Source organism: Oryzias melastigma, unplaced genomic scaffold, assembly GCF_002922805.2.
Source record: "Oryzias melastigma strain HK-1 unplaced genomic scaffold, ASM292280v2 sc00240, whole genome shotgun sequence".
Classification (NCBI taxonomy): domain Eukaryota; kingdom Metazoa; phylum Chordata; class Actinopteri; order Beloniformes; family Adrianichthyidae; genus Oryzias; species Oryzias melastigma.
The window spans coordinates 51,993-66,261 of NW_023416887.1; the positions used below are offsets into that span (position 1 = coordinate 51,993).

At 42.7% G+C, this 14,269-nt stretch overlaps 1 protein-coding gene across 4 annotated transcripts in view; it reads right to left on the reverse strand.

Annotated features, from left to right (window-relative positions):
- The window catches only part of LOC112141391 (regulator of G-protein signaling 3), a 39,682-nt gene that overhangs the window by 14,910 nt on the left and 10,503 nt on the right, over window positions 1-14,269 (reverse strand). For 3 of the 4 annotated variants that reach the window (XM_024264520.2, XM_036210781.1, XM_024264523.2), the window contains exons 11-12: window positions 9,687-9,910; window positions 2,761-2,842 (exon numbers count right to left, since the gene is read on the reverse strand). In XM_024264520.2, the coding sequence (XP_024120288.1) occupies window positions 2,761-2,842; window positions 9,687-9,910 (306 nt within the window). The remainder of the gene's footprint in view (window positions 1-2,760; window positions 2,843-9,686; window positions 9,911-14,269) is intronic. The other variant, XM_024264521.2, reaches the window with a different exon arrangement.

Genomic DNA, 14,269 nt, shown 5'->3' on the forward strand with positions numbered 1-14,269 from the left:
TTTATGATCCTTTCACTTTGATGACAGTCAAAGTGTTTTTATTGTGAGGCTTCGTTTAAACTTCACAGTTTAATGCTCAGAAAAGTCTAAATCAAGACGCTACACAAAGGTTTTCTCACCAGGTGAACCTCAGTTCCTGCACAATCTATTTTCTCCAGCTATGAGAGGTCTTAATCCTTCTACACCGGAGCTCCAGTGTTTATGTTCTTTGATTTACTGGAACTGTTTAATCGTTAACACGATCAACATAATTTCAGCAGATTCTGAGCCGCTTTTATCCTTCAGAATCTACTGGAATGACGTTGATCGTTTTAACGGTTGAACAGTTGAAGTATGTTAAAGATTTTGTGTTTAAGCGTCACAGACGACGCCTCAGGTGTTAAAGGGTCAAAAAGGCTCAACAGAAGCCATCCATCCAAGCACCCATCCATACGTCCATCCATCCATCCATTCATCCAAACAAACATCCATCCCTCTATCTATCCATCCATCCATCCATCCAAACAAACATCCATCCAAACATCCAAGCAAACATCCATCCAAACATCCAAGCAAACATCCATCCATCCATCCAAACAAACATTCATCCAAACAAACATACATCCATCCCTCTATCCATCCATCCATCCATCCATCCATCCATCCATCCATCCATCCATCCATCCATCCATCCATCCAAACATCCATCCATCCATCCATCCATCCATCTAAACAAACATCCATCCAAACATCCAAGCAAACATACATCCATCCATCCATCCATCTATCTATCTGATAGACTTTTCCTCCTGACCCCTCTGCCATGTGGAATATTACTGACTGTACAAGAGAACTGGACAGAGCAGGTGTGACGTCAACCATCGAAAATACCTTACGTCCAGCATTCATTCACCACTTTAGCACAATATGGACGCCATCATTTGGAGTCGGACGATAGTGATTGGTCGAGTCGGTCTTAGTTTCTTTGGCTTGCACTTTCGCCAATGATGATTAAGCTTGCTGTAAGTCCACCCCCCTTCCACTGAGAGCAGCTCGGGAGGGTCTGTCAATCAAACGTTGGAGTTGGGGGCCAGCAGTACCAAATGCTTTTACTGAGGCATCTGATTAGTCAGTTTGGAACTTGAAAAATTTGCGATATAAAAAATATGCCAATAAGTTAAAATAGAGCTAATATAAACAAGGAAAAAAAAACTATTTTCTTGTTATAAGTGATAATTAGTCATGTGATAAAGTTTAGTGACTTTAGCTTTAATATCTTTAGAGCTATTGAACATTTTTGACCAAATGTGATTCCTGTCCTCATTTAGAATTCTTAAAAATAAATTATGACTTTGTTTTAGCATGAATGTGATGAGTGTTCATGAATACCTGATATCATTATTAGTTTTAATTTATAGTTTTATTTATTTAGTTATTTTTAAGATTATGTGCTTCTTTTTTAAGTTCTTAAGACATCACATTTTTGGTTTTATTATCACAGTAGTTAATTTTCTTAACTGTCATTTCTCTATCAGATAAATCAAACAGGCATGTCAAAGGACAGCTCGGGTCCTAAGGAGTAAAATCACGGCGCTAGCATGTAGCAGTTAGCAGCTGCTGTGTAGCCATCTGTCTGCAGCATGAAGAGCTTCACATTAAAAAGAAACCAAATCTTTTTCTGTTGGAATACCTTTAGAGGTTGTTGTTTGAGTTATGACAAACCAATAGAGACACTTGCTGTCAGTTTAAAGCGTTTTTAAAAGAGTTATTGGTCCCGGAAGTTAGCTTTCTAGCTAGCTTTGTTTCCAAGTTAGCCTTCTGCTTGAGCTGCTGCCGTTTTCTGGTAATGACCTGATCATAATGACGATTAATGAAATATCTGATCCTGATCGGACGAAGGAGTCCGATTCCGATCGAGTTCCCAATCACGTGATCGGCCCCGATTTCCGATCGCGTGATCGAATCGGGACATCCCTTGTAATAACCGTTTATTTCTCTATAGAAGTCTACGGGACTTCGGCTTGTTGAAGCCAGCAGGTACTTGCTGTTTGGGGGGAGGGGTCACTCAGTCCAGTTCTCTATATACAGTCAAAGGGGGCATCTTCTATCCAGTGCAACAGGCCAGTCCCCTCACTTCAGTCTTCAAACATGACCTGAGTCTTTCCTTTCACTGAATTTCTGAAAATAGAGACCATTCGGATGCAAAATTCAATCAATAAAAGTTGGAACTAACTGATGGTCCTGTACATGTTTTACACTACTAAGCTATAGTTTAAGAAGCACAACCTCTGAAACGCACGACTCACGAATTGCTCAGGCGGCTTCCACAAAAAAGGAAATGGACAGCTCAGTTTTACACCCTCATTTGGTTTGGTTTGCTTTCCCACATGGTGCTCTCAGGAGTGAACCAAAACCTGAACAGTCTGACGGCCTCTGCACGGTTAGGGTGCTATTTCCTAAAACAAGCTCTGACCAGGACAAGAATATTGACAAGAAAGAAAAGCAGATGCCACCTGAGGAGTTGTCAGTGATGCTAAAACACAAAATCTTTAACATACTGGAACTTTTCAACACAGCAACGTCATACACATTGATTGTGTTAACAATTTAAAATTGACAGTAAATCAAAGAACATAAATACTAGAGCTCCGGTAATAAAGGGTTAAACCAGTTCCACTTGGATGCTAACCAGCCACCAGTTTCACAATTCTGAACAGACACTCAAGCTCTGTGTTCTGGGTGTGCATGTAGTCAGGATGTGGGGCGGCGGACGAGTCTTACCGGGGTCCACGGCCTGAACTCTGACCGGACAATCAGAGCAGATGGTGAATCCAAAGCCGTCTTCTCCACGGAGGATGCTGACCTGTGGAGAACGGTTGGGAGTGAGTGCAGAAACTGTCCATCAGGTCAGACCTGGAGGACCTGATCCACATGAGGCTCTTTTATCTCTCCATGATGACTCCTTGTACAAACATAAAATAATTCATGGAGACTACTGATCCAGACATGTCGACCGTCAGAGTCAGCAGTTCCCTGATAATGGCTGATTAACCAAAACCAACTAAAGAAAACAAATAAACAAAGCCTGAAAACTAAGACTACCAAGATCCAACCCCAAACTAAAATAATTCATGGAGACTGCTGACCCAGACATGTCGACAGTCAGAGTCAGCAGCAGAAAAGAAAATGAAAATAGCTAATTTTTAAAAGTAAGGATTACTTAATTATCATATATTTAATTTAGATGAGTTAAATGTATAAACTGATGTCTGAGGTTCACATAGATGATAAACTCTGTAGGTTTTTACATCCTGTTGACCTGAAGACATCTTGTTTGATCAACTCTACCTCCTGAATGAACAGATTTTATATGCAAAGAAAAACTTTGGTAAAAAGTTTGATCTTTTATGAGTTAAAAGCACAAATTATCTTATGCTGCACAAGATTAGTTACTAGCTTTCCAGAGCTGATCTGAGATTATCATGTTTTGCACAGAGCGTCTTATATTTTGAAAATAAGTAAAAAAAAAAATAACATGCTATTTTTATTTTTGCTTTTGTTCGTGCCAAAAAAAATAGACAAAATTCATATTAATTTTTTTTAAAAAGAAGGTCATGAATGCAAATCCAAATTTCTTAAAGACTAAATTAAGATTATACGGCTCCTTTTAGGTTTTGATCAGTAGAAAACAAGCCCAAACGTCTCTTTTACTGTTAAAGGTTGCTGACCCCTGCTCTAGCCAATCCTTCTGCCTTTCCTGCGGTGGTGGGCGGGCTCATATAAGACCGCTGATAGGGCGAGCATGTGCACGACTCAAATGTCTGGGTGCATGTCGTAGCAGGTCACTGAAGTTTGACAGGTCGCTGCATCGCATCACCCAATCAGGAACAGGCGTTTTCAGTGACCCGATCAGTAGGTAAAATACTAACCCAATACGAGCCTTTTGTCCTGTCGCAGCACGGTGGTTCTCTGAACTCCTGGAGTTCAGCTGAGCTCGGCTGCCTGCTCAGGTCTCCTGAACTTATTTTCATAGAGACAATAATATAAAAAAGGTTCCTATTTTCCCCCTCTCGGGTTATGAAAGCCTTCAAACTCAGTCACAGAGACACAGAAACACAGTGGAAGCGGCTGTCATTCAGATAAAACCCCCGGTAACGAGAAATCTTTGAACTATTTCATTTTTTTGGTAGGTTTTTGTGGAATTCTTTTATAAATAATCCTGATCAACATTATCTTCGTCTTCCATTCATTGGAAGTGTGACATTCACAGACACAGATATAGCTGTGGTGTCTAGCTCAGGATCACATGTTTGACAGACAGTGAGCAGCGAGTTTGCAGAGCGGTGAAAGAGTGGTGGGTCACCGGTTTGCAGCCCGGAGGTTGTGGAGCTTTGATTTAATGGGAACAATCAGCACGTCAAAAAACAGACACCCAAAACGTCCATTTTTGACGCGTAGGTCTTCACTATATGTTAGTGTATGATGACTTGGGAATGAAAATGTGATGGTTTGGGAAGATGTGGGCATTATTTTTTATTACTGAAGTACCAAAATGGGCACTGATTAGGAACCGAAACAGAAGACCTGCTTTGGAACCAGAGCTGAATAAAACCCAGCCGGTGCCCAGCCTGAGGTAGAAGTAAAAAACGGTTCTGTTGTCAGCTGGTTTCCTTCAGACACTCAGCAGCTAAGCTGTCATCGCTTCGCTTTCCTTTTATCTAGGAAAGGTTTCCTAATCTCTCGCCGTGGTTTAACACAGACCTCGTTTTCTCACAGCAGTACCGGCTGCAGTCTTGGGTCAAACTGACGAGTCAAGTTCAGGTTTGTGAGCCGTTTCCATGACTCTGAGGAACAGAGAGCGCTGATGAAAGGTCGACGCGTCCTGAGACTTTCCTCTCACAAAGGAAGTTTAATGTCCCGGAGTCCAGACTGACAGGGTGATATTAAAACTCCTGCAGGGTTCCTGAGAGGCGGTGGACCCTGAGGAGCTGGACTCCACGGTGAAGGTATTTATAAAGGACAGTTTGTGTGTCTTCACAGGATCTGAGAGGCTCCTCTCTGTCGGTTCTGCCCGTGTTTCTGATCCAGTGAGTCGTCTGAGCAAAGAGAGCGTGGAGAAGCTGAAAGACGTCTGCTTTAGAGACACATCTGTCAGCTACGCTGAGCTTCAACAGATTCAGGAACCAGCAGGACACACAGAGGAGAGAACCCACTTTCTGCTTTCAGAACCCTCAGCCAGAAAAAATCCCAGAAGGACCAGTAGAACTGGACCGGTTCCGCTCCATGGTGCCTGAACAGCTCAAAGATGTTTGCACAGCAAAAACAATCAATTTCTACATGCAGCTCTTCCTGACACATGAGTGTTTGTGTAGCTCCGGACGACGTGGAGCTCGTTCAAACAGAGCCGGGTCGGGTCAGAGGCTCTGCTGTGATTTTCCTACAGGAAGCTCTGAGAAACTGTCTGCAAACAGTCACCCCCCCAAAAAAAGGCTCAGATGAGAGCGGCTCTGCAGGGCTGCTACAGAGCAGAGACCATGTGACCGCTGATCAATGACAGTGATTGGGCAGATCGATTAGAACAACCCGCTTCATCAACTCATAGATGGGCACCAGAACACAGAACAGAGGCAGAGCCGACACATGAATGTGGAGCAAAGTGCCATCAACTGACACGTACACAAACACACTGAAACAACAGGCAGCAGCCACAGTTTGTTTCTTTCTGCTTTCCCAACTCAAAAGGCACAGAGGTTCTGCCAAACGGAACAGGTCCAAACTTTTACCCCGTCCGCCCCTCTGATTATTAAAGTGCAGGCGCAGACCTGTGGCAGGTTCTGTCCGATGCAGACACGACACAGCCGGTGGATGGTGTGCATGGTGGCTCCGAACAGGTCCGCCTCCAAACTGGATCTCTGAGGCCCAAGCAGGGCCTCGGGTCACAGTTCTGCCAGCGCTGGGTCTGGATGTACTGTGAGAACCGGTTTTCAGCAGAATAGTCCAACCCTGATCCAGATCGAAGCCAGGTCTGATCCAGGACACGGGTTCAGTGTGAATCCTGCAGGAATCAGGTCTGGGGGAGCTGCAGACTCCACAGCAGACTGGATGTTTGTGGGAACCGGCGTGCAGAAGAATGGCAGGAAACCCGCGCACACATTCAGGCACACAACAGCACAGACCCGTGGATGTGCCACAGCGATAAGAGAAGCACTTCCTGCACACACACTCTGGCGTTCCTCTCACCTTGTGAGGACTAATGACCATCATGGACGATCCCAGCAGACCCAACTTCTCACCTCTCACTTCCTCAGGTGGCCGCGGTGTTGAGCGCTGCGGACCGATCCGAGCAGCGGACTGAGACGGTCCTGCTCACGCCGCCTCTGTGGGGGTGTGTTTGGATCTGTCGCAGTTGTACTGTCATATTGTGGTTGTATTCCCTCTCAGGGCCGCGGCAGCAGCTTCATTCTATAATTCATCAGCTCTGAATGTTTGATGAGTGGGCACAGAAATGCTCCCTGCAACCTTTCAGCTTCTGCAGGCTGGTTTCTGCTGTCAGCATGGAGAGCAGAACCACGGAGGACGGGACCGGAACACCTGACGGGTGACACCCCCTGGTTCTGATTCCTCGCCACAAAACTGGAGATGTGACCTCAAAGCCTGAAGAAGCTTGTTCTGCATACATGTGTGAAAGTGTTGTTTCCAAATGAAAGATTTTCTGTCAAATCTTGAGAGAAAAATCCTTAAATCTTTGCAACAAATGTTTTGTGGAAAACTGAACTTTTGCTTGAGTTGGTCTGTTTTCAGCTTTAAAGTCTCTCTCTGATGTTTTTTTTAGAGTTTGTAACATGTCTCTGTGTCACTTTTCTTCTGAAAGAGAAAAAATGTAATAAGAAATCATTTAGTTTTTAAATTTCTGAGTATTTCTCCTTTTAAATCAATCAAACTGTCTTGGACAGACTCTGTTCGAATGAATGATCTTCTTTCCATCAACAGCTCTGCTGCACATGCACTAAACCCTCATCTGTTCCTAGTGTCTAGTTCAGGTTCTGGAGAAGAGAAGATGGTATCTTCACATTGACTGCAGTCAAATGAGCCGCCGTTCACATTTCTGTGGTCAAATCAGCATCACTGGATTTTTGGTGTGAGTTTCATCCAATACTTACGGTAGCAGGACTGAGAACGCTGGAAAATCTCCACCAGACTCCACGGAGCTTCTTGATGTGACCACGGAAATGTGAACGGCGGCTCATTTGACCGCAGTTGGAAAGGATTGTAAATCAATGAAAGAGCATTTTGATGTTAGCTTTGATTATTTTATCAAGAACTCTGAGAAACCAATGATTGAATGTATTGATCACAGTCAATAAACATTGGAGAATTAGCTAAAAGAGTCTTTGGTGAACTGGAAGGAGAAAGAATCAGGATTTTGGAGGAAGTTCTGTCCATGAAGATCTTCACTTCCTCGTCCAGCTGACATCCGGATCAGAACCATACGGCTGGACATTACCCAGATTGATGGATGTTTTTATGTAGCAGCATTGAAGATTTATGCTAGTGAGACACAGAGCTATCATAATCAGACAGGGGCGGTCAGGGGTGGAGCTCCACGCCCCCTCAGAGGAGATTTTTGAAACATAGACTTCAGATCAACATGAAAAATGTATTTTTAAGACATTTGGGTTGTTGGGGTTTTGGTTAAAAACTTCATAATCAGAATTAAAACACGTCTGGGAATGTTTTTTAATAAAAAAAATCATAGGGGGACTTTAAAAAACAAATAAGAGGTCCAGTACAATCCTGTCAACACTTTTAGGTATAAAAAACAATAATTTAGTCCTATCAGAGTATCCGTGGAGGTAAATAATGAGAAGTCTGACATGAGACACAAATCTGCATCTGCACAAACAGCAGGACTCCTGGAACAGAATCTGGTGGACAACTGAGGCCTAAGTTGATGATTTTGCCATCTGCCAAACTCGCCCTGATGCCACACCAGAAAGTCACACGTTGTCAGTGTGAGTGTGGTGTCGACCCTTTATGCCAGGGCTGTCAAAGTCGATCGCACAAGGGGCCAAAATCCAAAACACATCTTAGGTCGCAGGCTGAACAGGATAAACATTTATTGAACACTATAAAACCACTTTTGTAAAACTTTAAAACCAAAACTTTTTAACATAATTATGAACTAGATATATAACATTACCTGTGATAATGCTAGTGTGAATGCTGTAAGATGAATTTGGCCGCTGAAGATGCTAGTGCTGATAGACGAAGATGCTGAAATTGATAGCTGAAAATGTTAAACTGATAGCTGAAAACACTGAAGCCAATAGCCAGCTAAAATATTAGCTGGAGGCCAAATTAGCCTAAAAACAAACAAACAAACAAAAATAGGGTCAAAGGTCCAAAACAGCTAGCATTTAGCTGAAAAAATAGCTAAACTTCAAAATATCCAAAAAACAAACAAAAAAAAGTTTAAATTAGCCAAAACAGCTAGCGTGTAAATATTAGCCTAACTCCAAAACAGCCTAAAAACTTTTTTAAAAAGCCTAAATTAGCTAAAACAGCTAACATGTAGCTGATATATTAGCTAAACTCCTAAATAGCCTAAAAAAATCTTAGTAAATGCCAAAATAGTCCAAAAGCTAGCAGAATGCTGATTTTAAAAACTTTAAAATCATAACTTTTAACATAATTATGAATAATAAAGGCAGAAATATTATTCCAGAATAAATCAACTTAAACCTTAAATAACTTTCAATATTTGACCCTACATAAAAATATATTCTGTCTTATAATTGATTATACAAGTTAGAAATGAGATCAAGATAACATCAGGTCATTAATAACAATAAAATAAAATGATCTGGAGGGCCGGATATGATTACTTGGAGGGCCGAATCTGGCCCCCGGATCTTGACTTTGACACACGCTTTATGCCAACAGGAAAGCATGGCGGTGGAGGGTTGGTGGTTTGGTTTTTGTCCAGCAGACTGATTTGGGGAGGTAAAAAGATTTCTGTTTGCTTTTTGCATGTTTGTGACGATCTTACAAGAAATCCTTGTCATTTTAACCCTTTAACATCTGAGGTGTCGCTGGTGATGCTTAAACACAAAAATCTTTGATATATTGTAACCTTTTAACCGTTAATACGATCAATGTAATTCCAGTAGTATCTACTGGAATTGATTGTGCTGACAATTAAAAAGTTACATTAAATTAAAGAACATAAACACTAAAGCTCCGGTGTTAACTGTATCCATCTGCAATTACTCTTGTAAATATCTCAAATGATTCGATTCAAAATTGTAAGAAAAGGTTCTTTGTTGCTTTTAAAATCCAAAACGTTAAAGAGAATAGATTTTGTTTAGCCAACAGAGGAACACAAACACAAACATGAAGTGATGTCTTAAAATAGACCATCAGTCTGTCTGCAGAAGCCGTTCCTCCGTCATATCTCCTCTGTACTTCACAGCTGTGAGTCAGACTCAAATGCTGCACGCAGCCTGCAGCCCTTCATTGTAGGTCAAGCACTAAGGATGTGAAGATGGACCAGAAAGACCCAGTTCTGTGGTTTTTAACTCTACTGTAAGCAGCTGCTTTAGGAAACCCTGTTGAGGAAGATGAGGGCTGACAGGACAGGAGGAACCTCTGAGTCATCCCAAATCAGAACTTCTAACAGACGGAGGTTCAGATGTTGGAGAACTCACCCTCAGGTCCTGGCTGTCGAGCTGCTGGCTGTTGGTGGTCATGTAGCTGATGCAGTTGGCGGAGTCGAGGCTCAGGGGCCGGCTGGAGGCCAACGTCCCACGGCCCAGTTCTTTGGCTCCAGCTGATGAGGCGGCGCTGACCCGGTTGGAGGCAGAGGTGCTGACGGTGGAGATTTGGTTCCTGTCTGCATCCGGAGCAGAGTCCAGAGTTCCTCTGAGGTCTGCTGCAAGCAGAAAGCCACCATCATCATCATCAGCAGCAGCACCCGCTGTATCATCCCAGGACCAGGCGGTGTTCTTCCAGAACATCTCAGCTGTCCTCAGTCCGGACCAGAATCAGGCAGATGTGGCGCCTGAACGTGAGAGGTCCTCCCCTTCGAGAAGATGTTGGTCTTTGTCTTCTGCCCACACACCATCAGCTTGAGGTCACGATGATGGTCCAGTTTGCAGGAACCTCAGTGTGAAGGAAAGCCCAGAACCAAAGACTCAGTTCAGGCTCAGCCTCCAGAACCTCAGAGGGTTCCAGTTCAGCTGCTGCTGACAGGCGTCCAGCAGCCCGTCTGCTCTTCTTCTTCTTCTTCTTCTGTGGTCCCGCTCTCGCTGCCCCCCGCCCCCCCGCCCCGGGCAAGCGAGTGTCAGATCTCAGCATGATGTCAGAGAGAGAGAGGCTGGCTGAGGGACATAGGCACCGAGGCATTGTTAGGGTCACATGGTTATGGGACTGCTTCTCATCGCCATGGCAACCGTGTGTAACCCCAGGGGGGACAGTGAGCGAGCGGGACTCAGTCATGCTGCAGCTCACTCGACCCTCTCCCACCTCTCTATAAATAGACGTATGGATCCACCAATGAGACGAGCCCGTCTGTCAGGCCGAGCCCAGCATCAGCAGCTGCCTCCACGCTGATGGAGATGTTCAGCTCCCTCAAAATCAGGAGAGGAGCCTCACTGATGGCCCGTCCCACCATCGGTGCTGGGATCCCCTCGGTTCCCAGGTGTTTGTTCCACCCAAACCAGCCTCTGGGATCCACTGGGTTCTACCGCTCCACACATGGTTCATGGAACAGACCCTCAGTGTACCAGCCTACTCAGCCGGAATGGCAGCGATCATCTCTGACATACTTTTCTGCCTGGCTGCTCTGCTCGTTTCCAGGACAAGCTGGTGAGCTGCTGCCGCTGGGCCTCTCTGGGATCCTTCAGCGTCACATGAGGACCCTGAGCTGTGGGACCTCACTTTGCATCTCCTGTCCACCCAAGACGCAGCAGAACACCATCAAAGCAGTCTGCTGCTTTCAGAAGTCAATAGTCTTGACCAGGGCGACGCTTGAAGGTTTGAGCTTGTTTTTGCTTTACTCCTTCAGCTGTGAACTGATGATGCTGATGTCAGCTGTCAGCTGCTGATGGTACAGCGACGTACACGTCTCCTCAGCTGAGACTTGCTGCTGTCTGAGGACTGAAGTTATGAGGGTGAGATAGGCACCAGATGTGTCTCTTCATTGTTTGATGGATCTGAAGAAAACTGTGCAGATGAAATGATTATACTTGAAAAAAAGAACTTGCATTTGATCTGATCAGAACCAGATTACACAACCATGCAAAACTGTAAAATAGTGCTGCCATTTTAATAGTCGACTAATCACCGATTATTTTCTCCGATTAGTCGACTAATCGGTTCATGTGCAAAGTAGATGGAAAGCACACATCTTAACTATCATTAACTTTAAACTAAGAATAAAGACATTAAAGATGATAGTTTATTAAACTTGAATTGAATCATACAGCTTCTGTCCTTCATGAGTTTATGGCAATAAAACATGATTAAACTAGAAAAGTTGCATTAGCTGTGATAAGGCTGGAGAGAATGCTTTGCAGAAAGTGGTCGCTCAAGATGCTAAAGCTGTTTGCTGAAAATACCGATGGCATTGACTTTAATTGCTTAAATATGAGCTAAACTTACAATTCACCTCAGTAGAGGTCAAATTAGCCACAAAAAAAAGCTAACTTGCTGCTTAAATACTAGCTAAACTCCAAAATAGCCTAAAACTAATCGGTAAACTAAATTAGTCCAAAACGTTAGCATGTTGCTAAATTATTAGCAAATTTTTTAAAAATTACTCTAAAAGATGAAAACATAGCCAATGAATACATTTAAAGTCTTGTTGATAATTTACATAAAATGTTGAAATTTGAAGACTTTCTCATTCATTTCCTATGGGGCATATTTTGCTCAATATTAAAAAAAAAATGTATAAAATAGTACAAACAAAAATACAAGCAGTAATGTCCTGAATAAGCTGAATGTTTTGATACCAAGATTAATGAAATCACTGAAAGAAGCAGGAGAATCACTATAGTGTGAATGATTACTAAACATTCACACAATCAAAGGAGGTCGGTATCTGAAACAAGGAACTACTTTTCACTAAAGAGAAAGTTTTGGTCTCACTCACTCAAATATAAAAAGTGCCTTTTCGTGCTGAACACTCACAGCTTTGTTCAACTTTACTTTATTAGTCGACCAATCATGGCAGCCCTACTGTAAAATGAGGTAACTAGGGGTCGGATCATATAAGTTCGCTTCCTCCCACTCCTTTTCAGCCAAACTCTACTTGACTTTAGTTAATAAATACGATGTTTAATGAATCAAATGTGACATAAGTGTGTCTTTGTTTTTGTTTGTTGTCTATTTTCTAATCAATGCATTCAATTATTTCTGTAATGAGTTTGAAATATTTGTGTGTTTTGTCCTGTATTCTTCACAATCTATGCTTGAAATAAACCAATGAATCATTTATGTCCACCTGAGATGTCTTTACTAACTCCTGCCTTCCTACAGCTGCCACACATTCGGAGTCTTCTTCATTCAGAAAACTTTCAAGTTTCTCTTCCTGAATCCGTATGAGACTGTCTGCAGCTAATTATGAGAAGAACAGTGAAGAGAGCAGAACGAGGCACAGATCTGATCTCTGCAGACGGATCACTGGAGAAGGACAGGAGCTCCACGGGTTTGAAGCTGCTCATGTGCGTCCTATCAGTGAGGAGGAGGAGGAGCCAACTGCACCTCTGCTCAATATGAACCAAATCTACACAAACGCGTCATCAAAGTTTGATCACATACTTAGAACAAGTTTCAGAGTAAAACCCAAATGAACAGGTATCGACCAATCACAGATTCATCACACAAAGAATTTTCTTTTTAATTATTGTAAAAGTACAGAAAGTCTGGTTGGTTGACGGTTTGTGCTCTAATTTAAATAGATATTCTAAATAAAACGCAATTTTATTTTTAGGGCATGAAAAGCTGTTAGACAAAGAAAAGGAGAAGGAATTAGAACTGACAGAAAAAAGAAAAGATGAACGGAGAACAGCTTTAAACTTCAACCCTCGGTCACATCAGTCCTTATGGGGGTTTGGGCTGTGAAAAATGGTCATACCTATACGGCACACACAGGTGACCCACGCCAAACATCATGCTGGTGGACTCAACATGCACATTTTTACACTTTAGTTTGTACTGCAGGCGACAGGTCAGACCAAACACCTGTACAACACAGGTGAGATTGGTGGTGCAGATTTTTCTTTTTTTCACCCCCAAATCTTGTGCACTGCGCACAGACCCTGTTAGTGCTGTTCACGTGACGCTCCTGACTGTTAAGGACATCAGTGTAGTTTGTGTGGCGGCTGCAGGATGCCAGGTATGGCGTGGGATTTCCACCAAAAGTTCCCCACAAGCGTATTTCAAAGTCCACGAGCGCAATGACCGTTCCACCGGAACAATCCTGCAGTCCTACGCGCTGGTGGAACAACTCCTGCCCGAGTTCATGAGAAAAAACAAAGGACAAACAGAAACCTGCGTGTGATTGGCCACTCTTCTATTGGCCCCGCCCCGTTTCCCTTACTAACGCAATTCTGTCGCCATAACTGGATCCACGTATCATTTGTTTATCCAAGTAAGATAAACAAAGAAAATAAAAATTAAAAATGACATCATTATTAAAACTATTATAGAGAAAGGTAAACTCTTTGTGTTCACACTAAAGTATTAAATCCAAAACAGAACAAACAGACAAAGAACTTTTACATTCAACACTTTAAGATTTCTGACAGAAAACTACTTCCGCTCCACCATAATGAACGTTTAAATTCATGTTCTAAGAGTGCAGCGTAGAGGAGGGCGTGGCCACTGTCCTGCGCACGTGGAGTACGTTCATTTCTCTCATGGAGTTGGATACAGAGAACATACAAATGCTTCATTTGTGGAGTCAAGATTGTTGAAATTTGAGGACTGTATCAGGGATGCTTAAAGGTAAAAACAGAGAGTCTGCAAAAACTATTTGTTTTCACCGCAGAGGATAAAAATCACAGGAGGAAATATGATTTTAAGTTTCCAGTTGTCACACTGCTTTGAAGCAGACATGTCTTTTGAAAAGTTGCACTAATAAAATATTTAAAAAAACATTTGTAAAGACAAAACTTGAGGAATATGTAACGTGTAGTTAGTATGTGGGGACAGGCGCTAAAGGCCATCTTTGTTTCTTTGTTTCTTTTTAAGATGTAATATAGGGGCAGAATTGAAATAAGAGTTG